At 49.4% G+C, this 17,317-nt stretch overlaps 1 protein-coding gene across 2 annotated transcripts in view; it reads left to right on the top strand.

Moving 5' to 3' along the window:
- Positions 1–17,317, top strand: part of ACAN (aggrecan) — a 50,568-nt gene that overhangs the window by 21,616 nt on the left and 11,635 nt on the right. Inside the window, exons 2-12 of one of the 2 annotated variants that reach the window (XM_055792870.1) lie at positions 864–940; positions 1,479–1,850; positions 3,161–3,335; positions 3,883–4,010; positions 4,578–4,871; positions 6,644–7,156; positions 7,666–7,840; positions 8,263–8,390; positions 8,504–8,797; positions 8,958–9,152; positions 9,830–13,030. In XM_055792870.1, the coding sequence (XP_055648845.1) occupies positions 871–940; positions 1,479–1,850; positions 3,161–3,335; positions 3,883–4,010; positions 4,578–4,871; positions 6,644–7,156; positions 7,666–7,840; positions 8,263–8,390; positions 8,504–8,797; positions 8,958–9,152; positions 9,830–13,030 (5,545 nt within the window). In that variant the 5' untranslated portion in view covers positions 864–870. Of the gene's footprint in view, positions 1–846; positions 941–1,478; positions 1,851–3,160; positions 3,336–3,882; positions 4,011–4,577; positions 4,872–6,643; positions 7,157–7,665; positions 7,841–8,262; positions 8,391–8,503; positions 8,798–8,957; positions 9,153–9,829; positions 13,031–17,317 lie in introns of those variants that run through there. The other variant, XM_055792879.1, reaches the window with a different exon arrangement.

Below are 17,317 nucleotides of genomic sequence, written 5' to 3'. Positions count from 1 at the left end.
ATTAAAACCAACTTGAATATATGTGGCTATTTGATATCCCATGGTATTATACTGGATGATAATCCAGACAGGATTAATTTGCTTGGCTTCCCTATATTGCTTCTGCCATTCAGTGTCAGTATGATGCTCTTTTCCTTTCCTAAAGCTTTCAGAAGTAGCAGGTTGCTCTGACTAATTGAGGGACCCCAGGAAGATATTTTTAGGGTGGAGTTTAGATGCCCAGAATTGTATCCTGTGGATTTCTTGTATCAGTTCAGGATCCATTTACAGTTAAGGTTATGTATGCTGGCAATGCAAGTGTATTGGACCAAAGCGTTGTAACCTCTGGGTTTTTCACCATGTAGAGGGCAGGTTTCCCTTCAGAGCATTTTGTGGTATACAAAATGCATCCAACCATCTGGCCTGAGAGCCAGTGCTGGCTTGGATGGGGGATGCTGGTGAGGGGCAGCTCCTGCTCCGAGACAAAGGCTTAGTGGACGTGATGGTCCCTCTTCAGTAAATACATAGTAAGCATGAAGATCTTTTGTAAAATTGTCTTTCTGCTCCACAGGTAAGATTGAATCACAAGAGAGAGAATGGGACAGCAATATAATAAGTGATCAATAGTAACATTTCTGTCTGATGTACATAGCAGAGCATCTTGTTTATTTGTCTTATGGACAATTCAGGAAATGATTCCTGAAGCAAGAGGCACTTTGAGACAGCATCCTTCCCCAAGGACTGGCTTTCACCACCAGCCACATGTAGGAGGCTTAAGGGGTGGCTGAAAGCATTGCACTGCCTCACAGCAGCATCCACAGCTTTCGGCTCCCTATGAACATACACCTGTCATAAATCGTTTCTCCCTGTGTTGTTTCTTGCAGGTAAACTATGACCACTTTACTATTAGTGTTTGTGTGTTTGCGAGTCATCACTGCAGCCACCGCTGTGGAGCTCTCAGGTACGTGCCCTAGGGTGTGGGAAAGTGGGACTGAGCAATGTGTTGCACTCTGGTCCCATCTCCCGATATGTGCAGCTGACAGAAATAAGTGTACATAAGATCTGCTCTGTGTATGCACAGGGCTCCTCTATTTGGATGGATGCTATGCCATAACCTCTCACTGTTCTTGGGGAGCCAGGGAGATAGCTCTAGGCAAAAGCAGATTTATGAGGAAACTAAGGGAATTTCAGCATTCCCCATTTTAAACCCGATCAGGTGTGATCCTACAGCATGGGCAGCAGCTACACGGCAGTAGACCCCTTCATTCCCACACCCAGCCCTAGTCCAAACCCAAAAGCAACCACGGCACAAAGGTCATGGTTGTAACTTCCCTTTCGGCCAGTCATTTTCAGCAGACTAGACCAAAAAGCGTATGTATGTCCGGATATGCAGGTACAAGTTTGCAAAGCAGATATAGGCATTGGAGCATACGGAAGCACTGGATATTTTGGATTAAATGTGTTGTTGATGTGACCATTGCTTTGTTTGGGAACTGCAGACAGAAGTGATGGCCTGGAAGTCAAGATACCTGAGCAGTCTCCCCTGCTTGTTGTCCTGGGAAGCTCCCTGAACATCCCCTGTTACTTCAACATCCCAGAGGAACAGGACACCAGTGCTCTGCTGACCCCACGGATCAAATGGAGCAAGCTCTCAAACGGCACCGAAGTTGTCTTGCTAGTGGCCACCGGTGGGAAAATCCGGCTCAACACCGAATACAGGGAGGCGATCTCTTTGCCCAATTACCCTGCCATCCCCACTGATGCCACTTTGGAAATCAAGGCGCTGAGATCCAACCACACTGGGATTTATCGCTGTGAAGTGATGTACGGGATTGAGGACAGACAAGACTCAATAGAGGTCCTAGTGAAAGGTGAGATCCTGCCCTTGCTCTTTCCTCTCAAGATTTGCTGCCTGCCCTGGGCAGAAGGGAAAAAGAAATATATGGGCAGAGAAGGTACTGCTGTCCCTGCAGGCATAAACCCTTTCAGCCAGGTCACAGAGAAGGCAATGGGCAGGCAAGCAGAAGCCATCAGCCAAGCATTTATTTTAGCAGGCTAGGACCAGACTAAACAAACCAGTAAAATGACTCATGGCAGAATATACAGCAATAAAACGACTCTTCTGGCAGAGGTGACTTACAGAGACAGCAAGACGACATCCTTGGCAGGAGGTGGTACTGGATATGCTGGGCTATTGCTCAGAGGGATGAAGCTGGAACAGGGCTGTTACAAGACCTTTTATTTCTCCCAAACATTTTAGGAGATGGGATGCCCTCAGCTGGAGAATCGGTCTGTTCTGGAAAAACTTTCCCTGTTGTCTTGCAAAGCCCATCCTAGTAATAGGTGGATAAAATAACAAGTTTCCTACAACCTTTATCTTTATCCTGGTTTCTGCATTCAGTGTAGGACAGGGAGACAGCTTCCACTACAACAGTTAACCACCATGTCTCTGCTGCTCACGTGCGCTGGAATACATATCTGACAGTGGAGGCTGGGAGCCCTCTCATTGCCTCCTGCTGAATTTCCCACTTGACATAAAGCCTGCTCATGCCAGACCAGAGTGTACCAATAGCCATCCTTTATAAAGATCCCCTTCAACAAAAAAATACAACTTAGATTTGCAGCAGATCTGGAGGTGTTAAGTATATTTGCATCTTGTTAAGGTTTCCTGGGTGTTTGTACAGTGATTGACACTCTGCACCCCTGGTCCTGAGCAGGACCTTGCGAGGTGGCAGCTTTCAAACCTTCACAGCAGCACAGTCCTTGTTCTGCCCCACTGGCTGGTTTCTGAACCATGCATTCAAAATGCTGCACAAAGCTGTATCAGGGAAGTACTGAGTTCTTCTGATGGTGATATAGCTCTGTGTTCTGGGTGATGGGTTTCCTTCCACTGTTCACACTGCTGTTCAGGTACTGGCCTTTAATGCCCCGTGACTTTGTTACAGCACCATGGGAGAGCAGTTGCTCTCCTAGGTCACCAGCGTGTCCCAAAAGGTCCTGCGAAAGGACCCCACCAAGTCATGCTTGGCTTGAGATGCTCAAACACAGACAATCAGCATAAATAGTTCATTGTTTCTGGTCGACATGTAGTATCTGTTCTTTGAATCCATCACTTCTTTGGAAGGCAAGGGGCTAGTTGCTCTGTAGTAGACGTGTGAGTGACAGCCATTGTGTTTTCCAGGCATCGTATTCCACTACAGAGCAATCTCCACAAGGTACACCTTGAACTTCGAGAAAGCAAAGCAGGCCTGTATCCAGAACAGTGCTGTCATTGCTACTCCGGAGCAGCTGCAAGCTGCCTATGAGGATGGGTACGAGCAGTGTGATGCTGGCTGGCTGGCTGATCAGACTGTCAGGTAATGAACGGTGGAGGGGAAAGGAAAGCCACAGCAGGGTCATTAGGGAAAGGCTTCTGTAATGAAGCCACTGACCAAAAACGATTGAGAAACAGTTGTGAAATAGCAGCTGTTGTAATTGCTGGCGTGCAGAGGGAGGTGGTGGATTGCAAGCCATTTTCTGCCAGGGGGAATCTATAGCAGGAAAGCAGAGTGACCACTGCCTTCCTCAGCTGGTAGTGACAGCTGAGTAGACAATGGTTTAATCCTGATCCTTCGTCCTCTTTAAACAAAACATGCTATGCCAAAATGCACAAGTGTGTCTCAACTGTACCAAGCTGTGTATCCCTCGCAAGGGCAACTTGGCCTGATGTCTTTGGCTGGTGCTCCCAGGGACGTGCTGTGCTCAGGACCATCAGAGGGAGGGCAGGACAGCAGATCACCTTTCCCCATAACCCAGGAAAAGGCATAAATCATCACACTGCACAGTGCTCCACAGCCCCCTTCCAGCCTCACTGCGGCTGCCGGGGTCCTGGCCCCCTCTCTTTACGCTTCCTTTCTCCCCCAGGTACCCCATCCACTGGCCCCGGGAGCGCTGCTATGGCGACAAGGATGAATTTCCAGGAGTGAGGACCTACGGTGTCCGTGAGCCAGATGAAACTTACGATGTTTACTGCTATGCAGAGCAAATGCAAGGTGATTTGGGGCTTTTATTGTTACTAGACAAAGAAACAGCCAAAGCTCTGATCATGCCTAGACTGAACAATGGTAAATACAAAGGCAAAGGGACTAGAGGCAAGACAGGTTGAAGATGGAAAAGCACATACCCCAGCAAAGCTAGATGTTCTCTACAGTCTCTTTGTCAGACCTTGGACAATTTTAATGTCAAATGACTAATGCAGTACAGAGGGTGGAGTCCATCTAACCTCCACAAAAGTCCGTGCCATCCTGCAAGTCGCTGGTCACCCATTAGAGGGTGTGACATTCAGAGGTGTCCATCACCCGTGCTTATGAGAAGGATCCATTGAAATATCCAGCACATTAGAACTGAAATTGTCTTTTATCTTCCTCTTGCCCTGTGACTCCAGTAAGACTCCCTGTCTCTCGTCTGTATAGGCGGTCACCAACATGGGGATGCAGTTCAGCTGTAATGTGCAAGACTTTTCATCTTATCCAGACTTTCAGGAGTGGGAAGGGGAGAGAAAGGGAATGGGGGTTGAATTCTACAGCTAATTCCTGTGCTAATGGATGGTGTGCTTGCAGGTGAAGTCTTCTATGCCACCGCCCCCGAGAAGTTCACCTTCCAAGAAGCTTTTGACAAATGCCGCAGCTTGGGAGCTCGTTTGGCTACCACGGGAGAGCTGTACCTGGCCTGGAAGGACGGCATGGACATGTGCAGCGCGGGCTGGCTGGCTGATCGCAGCGTCCGCTACCCCATTTCCAGAGCACGGCCCAACTGCGGAGGAAACCTGGTGGGCGTGCGGACAGTGTACCTGTACGTCAACCAGACGGGGTACCCTCACCCCGACTCTCGCTACGATGCCATCTGCTATAGTGGTGAGTGTGTCAGGGCTGCGGGACTAAGCAATGTGTCTCTACACATCAGCAAGCAGGAGCTCCCTGGCCAGAGCTGACCTCTTGCTTATTTATTTATTTTTATTTTTCAAATGGTCGGGGAAAGCGGGTTTGGCAAAGGACTTAGTCCCCCGCTCATGTTCAGGTAGGAAGCAGATCCAGAAAGTGCACAGATGCCTGACCTGTATGGGGGGGCTCTGCGGAGGTGGATGTGACACAGCCCTCTTCTCTCCAGTCCTCCCACACTTTCCAGCTTTGGCAGCTCTCCTGGAGACATGGAGCAGAGCTCAGGTGCTTCATGTACAAGACTTTGAATGCTAGAGATGGAAAAGAAGGAAAAAGAGAACAGGCCTGACCCTGAAAATGTGTATAGTGATATAATGTGCTGTGGTACAGACACATGCCTGAGTTTCCATGCTGGGATAAATCAGAGGCCGCAACAGTCTCTGACAGACAGAAATGGAGCAAAATCACACCTAGGAAGTTGAAAGCAGTCCAGCTACTCCCCTTTTCTTCTAACTGCACGTTTTTCTCTGCAGCAAGAAGAGGGCAAAGCACAGTGGTATATGGTCTATTCAGGGCAACCAGAGGCTAACATTCAAATAGGATTGCCATCTTTTTAAAAAAATAGTATTTTAAAGTATGTTTCGAAACCCCTTTGATACAGACCTATCATGCCCAGATGCATGCATGATCAGTGTGTCAGGAGCCTCTGTAAAACCTCCCAGACACCTTGGAGGTATCCAGCTACGTGGCCAAACTAAAGATTGGTCCACCAAGCCACAGACTTCTGGTTATCTCAGGGTATGCATCTGAAACTGCTGAGCACAGCCAGCCCCTGTCTGAGCATCTCTATCTAATTTTCTGAATCCCTTGGGAGCTGAGAGTTACTGGCTAAAATGAGCTAGCAGGAAAATGGGATTGGAAATAAATAGAGCAGGGAAAGTGGTATTAGGGAAAAAAGCCTGATAGTGTCTCATTATCTCTTCCTCCCCAGCCAAGACCTGCCTTGCTGCGTACTCAAGACGTCCCATCCCTCCCTCACCTGGCCAGTTCTGGTTCATGCTGCTCTTTTAACTACCATCCTTGCTGTAGGCTGACCTGCTCAGTGGCATGTTGAGCATGTTCTGCTACAGCCAAGGGATGTGGCTTGAGCAGAAAAGTGATCTGGGAGGGGAAAGGTGGGAGTTATTTGAATGTATCTGGTACAGCAAGTGGCTTTGGCTGTCCCGGAGACGAGCTTAGCATGCTTAGATGTGATGAACTCTTAAGTCATCACCTGGGCAGAGCAGAAGGAGATGGTGATCCTGGTAAGACTTCATGTACTGAGTGTGGGGATCCAGTTGTCTTTCTCCCATGGCTCAGACCTGCTGTGGAGGTTACCCACGCTCCCCTCCTTGCCTCCGGCCACCTTAAATTCCTTGTAGCAGGCACTAGAGGTCAGTGCAGACTTGGATATGGGCAAGGTGTTCCCGGGAAGGAGAGCTGGGAGAGCAGGGAGAGTCCTCTGATTTATCAGCTGTGAAGCATGCGGTGGCTCGTTGCCTCTAACTCATTAACGTGCCCTCCATCCTGAGGTGATAGAAAGCCATCATGGAGGAAGGAAAGCCATTTCTTTTACCAGACTGTCATGATGTTCCTGCTCCTCTTTGAGCAAGCAAACGCCCAGCATCTTCTCAGAGACAGCACCAGCACAGCACACCTTGCTAGACTGACCATGTCCTCTCTGATTGCTGCTTTGTCTCCTGATGCAGGGGAGGATGTTGAGACTTTGGTCCCAGGGCAGTTCATCGACGAGACGGGAAGCGAGCTGGGCAGCGCTTTCACTGTCCAGACCGTCACCCAGACAGAAGTGGAGCTACCTCTGCCACGCAATGCCACGGAGGAGGAGGCCCGCGGCAGCATCGCCACCCTGGAGCCCATTGAGATCACCTCCACTGCCACAGAGCTGTATGAGGGCTTCACTGTCCTGCCCGATCTCTTTGCCACCGGTGTCACAGTAGAGACAACTGCCCCAGAGGAGGAGAACATGACCAGGGGGGATGTCACAGCAGTGTGGGCTGTACCTGAAGAGGTCACCACCATAGCCTTAGACACTGCCATCACCACCGAAACAGCAGAGGTGAGCTCAGTGGAAGAGGTCGTGGGGGTGACTGCCACACCAGGACTAGAGTCTGCTTCAGCATTCACAGTGGAAGATCAGCTTGTGCGAGCAACGGCAGCCCCCGGTGTTGGTCTCCTCCCTGAGCAGCCCATCTCCCCCACGGGTAAGTCACCAGAACTCTGAGAAGCCTGAAGATCAGTTTCTCCTAGAGGTAACCTTTCAGCTGAAAACAGCTTGAGCTTCTGCTGTCGCAGAGGGCATCCAGTCCCCTGGAGGTGTGCAGGTCTGTTTGGGGTCACAGGCAGGCGGAGTACCTTGACTACGGTAGGACAGGAGGGGTGAGGAGGAGGCTGTGGGCCACCCCATCATGTGCTGAAAAGAGCTCAGCTGGCTGACACTTGGGATTGCAGTGGTCCTACTCTGCACTCCCATGTGCATCTGCCTCTGGGGAAGGGGAAAGTCAAGGTAGGAAGATCCTAGAGGAGGGCTGAAGAGATCCCCAGAACATCACCCTTGATGGCAGCAGAGCTCAATGAATGAGGCATCTCCATCAAAGTGGGCCTGACAGGCACTGGTCCTTGCACAATTATTGGGAAGACCCTTTCTGGTCATGCATCTCGGTGGATGAGGGGTCCCATATCTGCTGTTTCACCATGGCTTCTCTTCTCCCAGGTGTGGTGTTTCACTACCGTGCCGCCACCAGTAGATACGCCTTCTCCTTTGTCCAAGCCCAGCAGGCTTGCCTGGAGAACAGCGCAGTTATAGCCACTCCGGAACAGCTCCAGGCTGCCTACGAGGCTGGCTTTGACCAGTGCGATGCCGGCTGGCTGCGGGACCAGACAGTCAGGTAAAACTACATTGACTTGGGGAAGACACCTCTCAAAATGACTATTCAGCCACCAAACTGAGGCTGTACTCTGGGCTGTCCTGCTGCTCTGCTCATCAGCATCTAAAGCTTTGCTGACCTAAGGTTGTCTCCAGGCCACAATACCAAGTGGCCAATAGACCTGTTCTTTTTAACCTGTCCTACCTGTTTCCTAACCTGTGTATACACCCTGCAGCAGTGAGCTCCCCTGCCATGTTGGAAAAGTAGAGGAAAGTTGGTGTTCGTTGCCCCGAGCTGTAAGTGGACTTGTTTCCAAGTCATGCTGGGGACTCTGAGCACCTCTGATGGTGAAGTGTTCGTGTCCTACTCCCAAGTACACTGAGGTTCTTCAGTCCGGGGTACATAAGGCTGACCTTGGGTTACCTCCTCTCTTCTTTTGGTAGGTATCCCATTGTGACTCCCCGAAGTAACTGCATAGGAGACAAACAGGGCTCTCCAGGTGTGCGGTCGTACGGCATGCGGCCAGCCTCGGAGACCTACGATGTGTACTGCTACATCAACAGGCTCAAGGGTATGTTCTCCCCCTTCCTCTGGGCATGGTTGTGGAGCAAAACTGTGCTTCACACCTCCACGTGCAAAGGTGGGATGCAGGGACTCATGCCTGTTTTCTCTCCCGTCCCTCAGGCGAGGTGTTCTTCGCAACCCAGCCAGAGCAGTTCACCTTCCCAGAAGCTCAGCAGTACTGTGAGACCCAAAACGCCACACTGGCCTCTGTTGGCCAACTCCACGCCGCCTGGAAGCAGGGCCTGGACAGATGCTACGCTGGCTGGTTAGCCGACGGCAGCCTCCGCTATCCCATCGTGAGCCCCCGTCCCGCCTGCGGGGGGGATGCGCCTGGCGTGAGAACCGTCTATCAGCACCACAACCAGACAGGCTTCCCCGACCCACTGTCCCGGCACCATGCCTTCTGCTTCAGAGGTACCCTCCCGCTCCTTGCAGGGCATGTAGACCTGTATCCTCGGGGAAAGGGGTTTTACGAGGGAGGACGGGCATCAGGGTGTCGGTTTGGGCAAAGCACTTCACCAGCATCTTGGACTGTAAATTTTTGGAAACTCCCTCCAACACCTTTCTGTTCCAGCTCTGCCACCTGTGGAAGAGGAGGGGGTTACCTCATTCTTTGAAGAAGATGTGCTGGCAACCCAGTTAATCCCTGGAGTGGAGGGGGTACCCTCCGGGGAGGAGGTGACCGCAGAGACAGAGTTTGCCACTCAACCTGAGAATCAGACAGCCTGGGGGACAGAGGTCTTTCCAACCGATGTGTTGCTGCTCTCAGGTGGGTCAGAGCTTCCCTGTCTCCTGGGTCATGCTTAGCTGGCATCGTAGGGTGGGGAAACTACCAAAATAAGTGGGCTGTGCCCTTGTGAAGGGGACTTTCTCTAAATCTAGATGATTATCACCATTATCAGCAAAATCGGAGTCTGTGCACGCAGGAGGAGTTACACTTGTACGTTACAGGACTTTGGTCTAGGACTGAACTAAATGACCAGCAGGCCAGCACACACAGCACTGCCAGAACACCTTGCAAAATATGTTGTTGTGTATCCAGGATGGGGAAGGCTGGCTACAAACAGATCTCAGGCCATGCCTTCGAGGGAGGACAGAGCTGCAGCATGGTCAGAGCAGCATCAAACTTTTTCTCTTCCACATGTTCTCTCTGAGGAAGCAGTGGCTTGGTTTTGGCACCTGGGAATTGGTGTCACTGTTGCCATCGTCCCACATCAGAAGATTATATATTCTGCCAGTTTCCCAGAGGTATTTAATTTATAGTTGATTAACATATAATGTTCATTAACAATTTGAAGAGACCAAATTGTTTCTGCAAGCACATAGTACCTTTATCTCAAAGGTACCAGTTTAGGGTAAAGTCAATCAGGAAATTGTTACTAGCTTCTTTAAAACAATTTGGTAAATAATTTTCCTATCTCCCTTTGTTCACTCTTTCTTTTCCAGTGAGTCCATCTGCTTTTCCTCCAGCTACCGTAATACCAGAGGAAACAAGTACCGATGCTTCTGTCAGCGAAGTGTCAGGGGAGGTGATTGAATCTGGAGAACATCAAGTCAGTGGTGAATCTTCAGCATCTGGGTGGGTATCTGGAGTCCCGGATACAAGTGAAGAACCATCTTCTGGAGTTTTTGAAGTTAGTGGAGAACACTCAGGGATCGGAGAAAGTGGATTACCATCGGTAGACCTGCATACCAGTGGCTTTCTACCTGGAGAAAGTGGGCTACCCTCAGGGGACCTGAGTGGTGTGCCTTCTGGCACTGCTGATATCAGTGGCTTACCTTCTGCAGAAGAAGACATATTGGTGTCTACTTCGAGGATACCAGAAATTAGTGGGATGCCATCTGGAGTGGAAAGCAGTGGGCTGCCTTCTGGATTTAGCGGAGAAATCTCTGGCACAGAGCTAGTCAGTGGCGTGTCATCTGGAGAGGAAAGTGGACTTGCCTCTGGTTTTCCCACCGTCTCTCTTGTGGATACCACATTGGTGGAAGTTGTAACAGCAGCACCAGAACGGCGAGAGGAGGGAAAAGGATCCATCGGAGTCAGCAGTGAAGGAGATCTGTCAAGTTTCCCATCTACAGAGTGGGACACCAGTGGCCGAGCCCAAGGCTTACCCTCAGGAGCTGAGCTCAGTGGGGAGCCCTCCGGGGGGGCTGAGCTCAGCGGGGAGCCTTCTGGGGTACCTGAGCTCAGCGGGTTGCCCTCAGGGCTGGATGTCAGTGGAGAACCATCTGGAACACATGAGGTCAGTGGCCTGGTGGACCTAAGTGGCCTTGCTTCTGGTATCGATGGAAGTGGTGAGGCCTCAGGCATTACCTTTGTAGACACCCATTTGGAGGAAGTGACCTCAACCCCCACAGTTACAGGAGCAGAAGCAAAAGAGATTTTGGAAATCAGTGGATTGCCTTCAGGAGGCGAAGATGCATCAGGTGTAGTATCTGGGAGTTTAGATGTCAGTGGGGAGTCTTCCGGGCATGTAGACTTTGGTGGGAGTGTTTCTGGAGTGCTTGAGATGAGCGGACATCTGAGTGGAATGATTGACAGCAGTGGAGAAGTCTCTGGAGTTGATGTCACCAGTGGTCTACTGTCTGGAGAGGAAAGTGGACTCACCTCTGGCTTTCCCACAGTCTCTCTCATGGATACCACTTTGGTGGAAGTTGTAACACAGACCTCAGTTGCACAAGAGGTGGGAGAAGGAACATCGGGGATGATAGAAATCAGTGGATTTCCTTCTGGAGACAGAGGGCTATCTGGAGAAGGGTCTGGAGCCATGGAGATCAGTGGGTTTCCCTCAGGGACAGGAGACTTCAGTGGAGAGCCATCTGGGATCCCATACATCAGCGGAGACATTTCTGGAGCCACAGATCTAAGTGGACAATCTTCAGCAGTGACTGATATTAGTGGGGAGGCCTCAGGGCTTCCAGAAGTCACTTTAGTCACTTCTCATTTAGTAGAAGTTGTGACAAGACCAACAGTATCACAGGAACTGGGTGGGGAAACAGCTGTCACATTTCCTTACAGTTTTGGGCCGAGTGTTGAGGCCTCTGCATCTGGCGAACTAAGTGGGGAAACATCTGCATTGCCAGAAAGTGGTACAGAAACATCAACAGCTTATGAAATCAGTGGAGAAACATCTGCATTTCCTGAAACTAGTATAGAGACATCCACGATTCAGGAAATCAGTGGAGAAACATCTGCATTTCCTGAAACTAGTATAGAGACATCCACGATTCAGGAAATCAGTGGAGAAACATCTGCATTTCCTGAAACTAGTGTAGAAACATCCACAATTCATGATATCAGTGGGGAGACATCTGGCTATCCTGAATTTAGCGTAGAAACTTCTACAGTCCACGAAATTAGTGGAGAAACATCTGCATTTCCTGAAATTAGAATAGAAACATCCACCAGTCAAGAAGCCAGGGGTGAAACATCTGGCTACCCTGAAATTATCATAGAAACATCCACAGTTCAAGAAGTAAGTGGGGAAACCTCTGCATTTGCTGAAAGTAGCACAGAAACATCCACGATACAAGAAATCAGTGGGGAAACATCTGCATTTCCTGAAATTAGAATAGAAACATCCACAAGTCAAGACATCAGTGGGGAAACATCTGCATTTCCTGAAATTAGAATAGAAACATTCACAAGTCAAGAGGCCAGGGGTGAAACATCTGGCTATCCTGAAATTAGCATAGAAGCATCCACGGTCCTTGAAACCAGTGGAGAAAGTTCTGCATTTCCTGAAATTAGCATAGAAACTTCCACAGTGCGTGAAATTAGTGGAGAAAGTTCTGCATTTCCTGAAATTAGAATAGAAACATCCACAAATCAAGAAGCCAGGGGTGAAACATCTGGCTATCCCAAAATTAGCATAGAAACATCCACAGTCCACGAAACCAGTGGGGAAACATCTGCATTTCCTGAAATTAGCATAGAAACTTCTACAGTCCACGAAATCAGTGGAGAAACATCTGCATTTCCTGAAATCAGGATAGAAACACCAACAAGTCAAGAAGCCAGGGGTGAAACATCTGCCTATCCCGAAATTATCATAGAAACATCCACAGTTCAAGAAGTAAGTGGGGAAACCTCTGCATTTCCTGAAATTAGAATAGAAACGTCCACAAGTCAAGAAGCCCAGGGTGAGATATCTGCATTTCCTGAGACTAGCATAGAAACATCCACTGTCCACGAAACCAGTGGGGAAACATCTGCATTTCCTGAAATCAGCATAGAAACATCCACAGCCCACCAAATCAGTGGAGAAGCATCCACATTGCCTGCTGCTAACATCGAAACAGCTGCCACATCTTTGGCCAGTGGTGAGCCTTCTGGTGCTCCCCAGGAGAAGGAAGTTCCTGATGCCACATCTGGAGCTGTGACAAACTCAATCGTAGGCATTTCAGGAGAAACCTCTGTCCCAGACATTGTAATTAGTACCAGTACTCCAGATGCTGAACCAACACAGGGACCCAAGAACCTTGAAAAGGCTCAGCTGGAAACAGAGCCCTCCCCTCCCGCAGTGTCAGGACAGGAGACGGAGACAGCTGTCATTCTAGACAATCCCCATCTGCTGGCCACTGCTACTGCTGCCCTGCCTCAAGTCTCACAAGAAGCAATAGATGCATTAGGACCCACTACAGAAGGTACCGTATCTTCTTCTCATACGGAAGGGAGTGTGTTGTGGAAGGGAAGGGAGGGAGGGGGCATAGCTGTCACTTTTTTTCCTTCTTCTACAGCAGAGAACATTAGGACAGAAGCAGACCTGAGCAGAATATTATTGTGGTAGGAAGCCATAAATGTGGGGTTTTCCGTAGGTTGTGTTCATAGAAACATAGAATCATGTAGGTGAGAAAAGACCTTTAAGATCATCGAGTCCAACCTTTAACCCAGCACTGCCAAGCCCACCACTAAGCCATGTCCTTAAGTGCCACCTCCCTGGGCAGCCTGTCCCAGTGCTTGACCACCCCTTCAGTGAAGAAATTTTTCCTAATCCCCAATCTAAGCCTCCCCCGGCACAACTTGAGGCCATTTCTTCTTGTCTTATCACTTGTGACCTGGGAGAAGAGACCGACCCCCCTCGCTGCAGCCCCTTGCAGCAGCTGTGGGGAGCGATAAGGTCCCCCCTGAGCCCCCTCCTCTCCAGGCTGACCCCCCCCAGCCCCCCCAGCCGCTCCCCATGGTTCTTGTGCCCCAGCCCCTTCCCCAGCCCCTGCCCGGCTCTGGACACGCTGCAGCCCCTCAGTGTCCCCCCTGCAGTGAGGGCCCAGCGCTGACCCCAGGATTCGAGGGGCGGCCGCACCAGTGCCCAGCGCAGGGGGATGGTCACTGCCCCGGCCCCGCTGGCCACGCTGTGTCTGACACAAGCCAAGTTTAATAGCTTCTGTCTTAACAAACGATAGCCTGTGTTTGGGCAGGTAGTGCAATTATCCAGCCACCATAACTGCATCCCCAGAAGCCTCCAGGGCCTCTCTCCTGCCTGCCCATGGCAATTACATGCCCCAGGACTTCAAGGGAAGCACCAGGGGATGCATATCTGGCTTTCCTCCCCTGCACCACAGCAGCAGGCGTCAATCACTCCTCTGAACCGCCGTTCCTGGCAGGCACGGCTGCACCCCAGCCATGATGAGCAGCCTGATGGAGCTGGCACCTGCCAGGAACATGATGGAGGCATCGCCTGCTTGTGTCTCCCAGTATACCCAGGTCATCACTGGGGCACAGGCAAGCTTTCCTCTCAGTGCTGCCAGAGGTGGGGGCTCAAAAAAAGAGTATTCTGTGAATGGTCATTGAGAGCCAACGTGAGCAGGTCCCTGGGTGTGATATAGCTGGGGAAGGCACTAGGGCATTCACGCCCCCTCTGAAATTGCTCTAAACTGTTGCTATAATCTAGAGAAAACAACAATTTTTTTCTTCTCTTTTGGAAACAAGAGCAAAGACAGCTCCACCCACAGAGACTCCCACCCTGGCCAGGGAGCGCAGCTGAGAAGTTGGATAAGACAGGTTGCAAGTCTCTGTCTTGTTTTGTTTCTCTTTCTGTGGTGTGTTGACTTGCTGCCTGCATCCCCAAGTGTTTCATAGCGCTTGCCCCAGAGTGGGAGGCTGGCCACTAACAGCTTTGAAGTGCCAAGGGGTAAGAAGCAAAGCAAGCCAGCTGGGGACAAAAATCTCTGCTCTCAGCATCATCTGCACTGAGTACAGTGTTTGTATCAGGCAAACTGCTCTATCCCTTCCGCATAGAGTGTGGCCAGCCTCTGGTCTGTGTCTTATGCTGTTTTCTGCAGCTAGAACAAGCTAAATGGGTGAGACTGCTCAAAGCACCACTCCCTTTTGTCAGCTCTGCTGATAAATGTCCTTCCTTCCACCCTGCCCCTTTCTGGCATTCTAGTGCTCTGTCTTGGTAGGATCCCTTGCTGCCAAGTATAAACAGACACAATATTTAAATCTAGGTAATCATTTATGGTGAAAGCACTCTGCTAGCTTTCTGACAAGCATCCTCAAAACAGTGCTCACATGCCATGGTGGAATTAGGATACTACAATTAGAAGAAAATGGGATAGGACATTGTTGGGCCCACCGGTGGCTGCTTCTTGGCCGAGGGAAGAGCCCGAGTCTGGTAACACAGGGTGTCCTGCAACATCCTTAGCCACAGCTTAGTTTCACTTTGCTGCAGCCAGGAGCAGGCTCCTGGGGACAAGCCCCATTTGAAAACCATCGATGCTTGTGCTGTTGTATGAAGGTCCTACATATGCTCAGTTCTCAATGGGCCATACATTCGGGTAGGACATGTTGCTTAAGTACGGTACAAAATGTATGTTCAGTTCCTTCTAGCAAAAGTAATATTAATTCCACCCCTTTCCCCCACTACTTCCTGAACTGCTTCTCTTTGGTTAATTTACACCATTCAACACGGGTAGCTCTGGACTCAGTAAGGGTCTGTAAGTGCAGGGCTTTGTGAAGCTCAGCCTGGTTTCTAACATCATTTCCACCCCCAAAGTGTTTTGAATGAGTCACTGCATTTTCCCTTGCATCACTTCTCTCCCTCTGAGAAAACAGGTAATCACAAACCTTTGTTCAGTCCTGCTCATAACACATTTGAGGTCCTGTGTGTCTCTGCTGAGCAGCTGCATAGAGGATGCAGCAGGAGTGGGTGAGGGGAAGTCAGCGAGCTCATTGCCACCACACTGGTCCAGCCTGGCATGACATCTGGGGCTTGGCAGGGTGCTGCAGGAGTGACACACCCAAAAACCCTCCTTGCAGACCTAATGGGCTCTGCTTTTGGACCATGCCCACTGCCGTGTCCAAGCCACAAAACAAACCACCAAAGGCAGGGCTGAGGGGAAGGAAGCAAAGTAGCCAGTGAGGCTCAGCCAAAAAAAAAAACCTTAAAAAATATTGGCCCCACAGAATGGTTTTATTTCACTGCTTTTTCTTTTTCTAAATTACCCACAAGGCGATTGCCAGATTCTTCGAAGCGTTTGTTAGCCAACATTCTTGCAAAGAATTCTGAAAGAAAACCATGTGTTCAGCAGCTCATGTGTGAAGAAGTTTGAAAAATGTTCTGAAATTGGAACATGTTGTGTATTTGCAAGTCACAGAGATGACGATGTAGCAGCTGGGTTTTTTTAGCAGGTGACAGAGAGAGGTAGTGACGACTGCATGAAGTTTAACCATACAATCTTTATAAACTAGAGACAGGCTTGAGTACATGTGCATGGCTGGTGCTCCCACTAGGGAAGATATTCTAGGGTAAAATTTCCCTTTTTATTGGTAAGCCTCTTTACTACAGTGTCCCTATAGGGTTAAATACAGTCCTGGTCAGGGTCTGAAGGCAGATCATCTAGATGGCAAAAAAGCTTGTTGACCTTGAACTTGCAACACCCCTGCAACAAGGAGAAATTCTTCTAAAGAATTAGAGCAAAGTGATGACAAAAGAAGAAGAAAAAAAATAGGAGAAAAATCACAGATTTCCTTTTTTGGGTCGTTACTCTTTACAGTGCTCTGGGGATTGTGACCATGGAAAGTCTACATGGAAGAACCATAGGCTGGAACCCAAAATCTATTTCCCATGTTGCGTCTGCCTTTTTACCTGAAGCTTCCTAGTCTGGAAATTAACTGATCTTACAAGAAGATCAGTTCTGATATCTGTGTGTTGTGCTGTGCTTAGAGTTTGCAGGATGTAGTTGATGACCGCTGAGTGCAATTAATTTTGACTAACATGAAAGCACAGGTGAAGCTAGTTCAGCTTACAGAAGGAGCTTAGAGCGAGGAGCACGGAGGCATGTGGCCACTGCCCTCTTGTCCTTTCATCGAAGGGTTCCAGTTGGATCCAGCAGTCTTTTTAGTAGGATGATTTAAGTAGAGTGGTATTTTTCTGCTCTGCTCTAGCCTCTACTTCTCTCTCAAACTCAGAGCCAGAAGCACAAGAAGACCGAAGGTTAACACTTGGAGTGCCAGTATTTTTCAGTATTTAACCAAACTGAAGGCTATGCATGCACGCGTCTTTAGTCAGCAGTTTGATTCTTCCACGAGGACAGGAACTCCACAAGCTTGAAGAATTGTCCATAGGCTTGGCTTCTTCATCCAGAGTTGTGCCAACTCAGCGGGTCTTTTTGCTTCTGGTAAGATTTGAAGACAAATAATTATTAGCTGAAAAAATAGCTGGCACTTCAATGAAAGACTGTGGTTTGGAGCACTCTGACCAGTGAATGACTTAAAAACTTCGCTCAAGTTGGGGGAAAAAAAGAGAAATGTGCTGAAAAGGCAGATATTTATGTTAAGTTTTGTTTGTCTCTGCTGAAACAAGTTCATGAAGTCTGCTGCCTATGGCCCCAACAGAGATGAAGGTTAGAAGGCAAACAAGGAAAGGTCTTGGTGGGCTTTCCTTGTTCTTCACACCCTGGAAGTCCGAGGGATAGAGTTTTGTTGGTCCAGAG

Source organism: Falco peregrinus, chromosome 1, assembly GCF_023634155.1.
Source record: "Falco peregrinus isolate bFalPer1 chromosome 1, bFalPer1.pri, whole genome shotgun sequence".
In the NCBI taxonomy this organism is placed as follows: Eukaryota; Metazoa; Chordata; class Aves; order Falconiformes; family Falconidae; genus Falco; species Falco peregrinus.
This window is presented reverse-complemented; position numbering and strand designations above follow the sequence as displayed.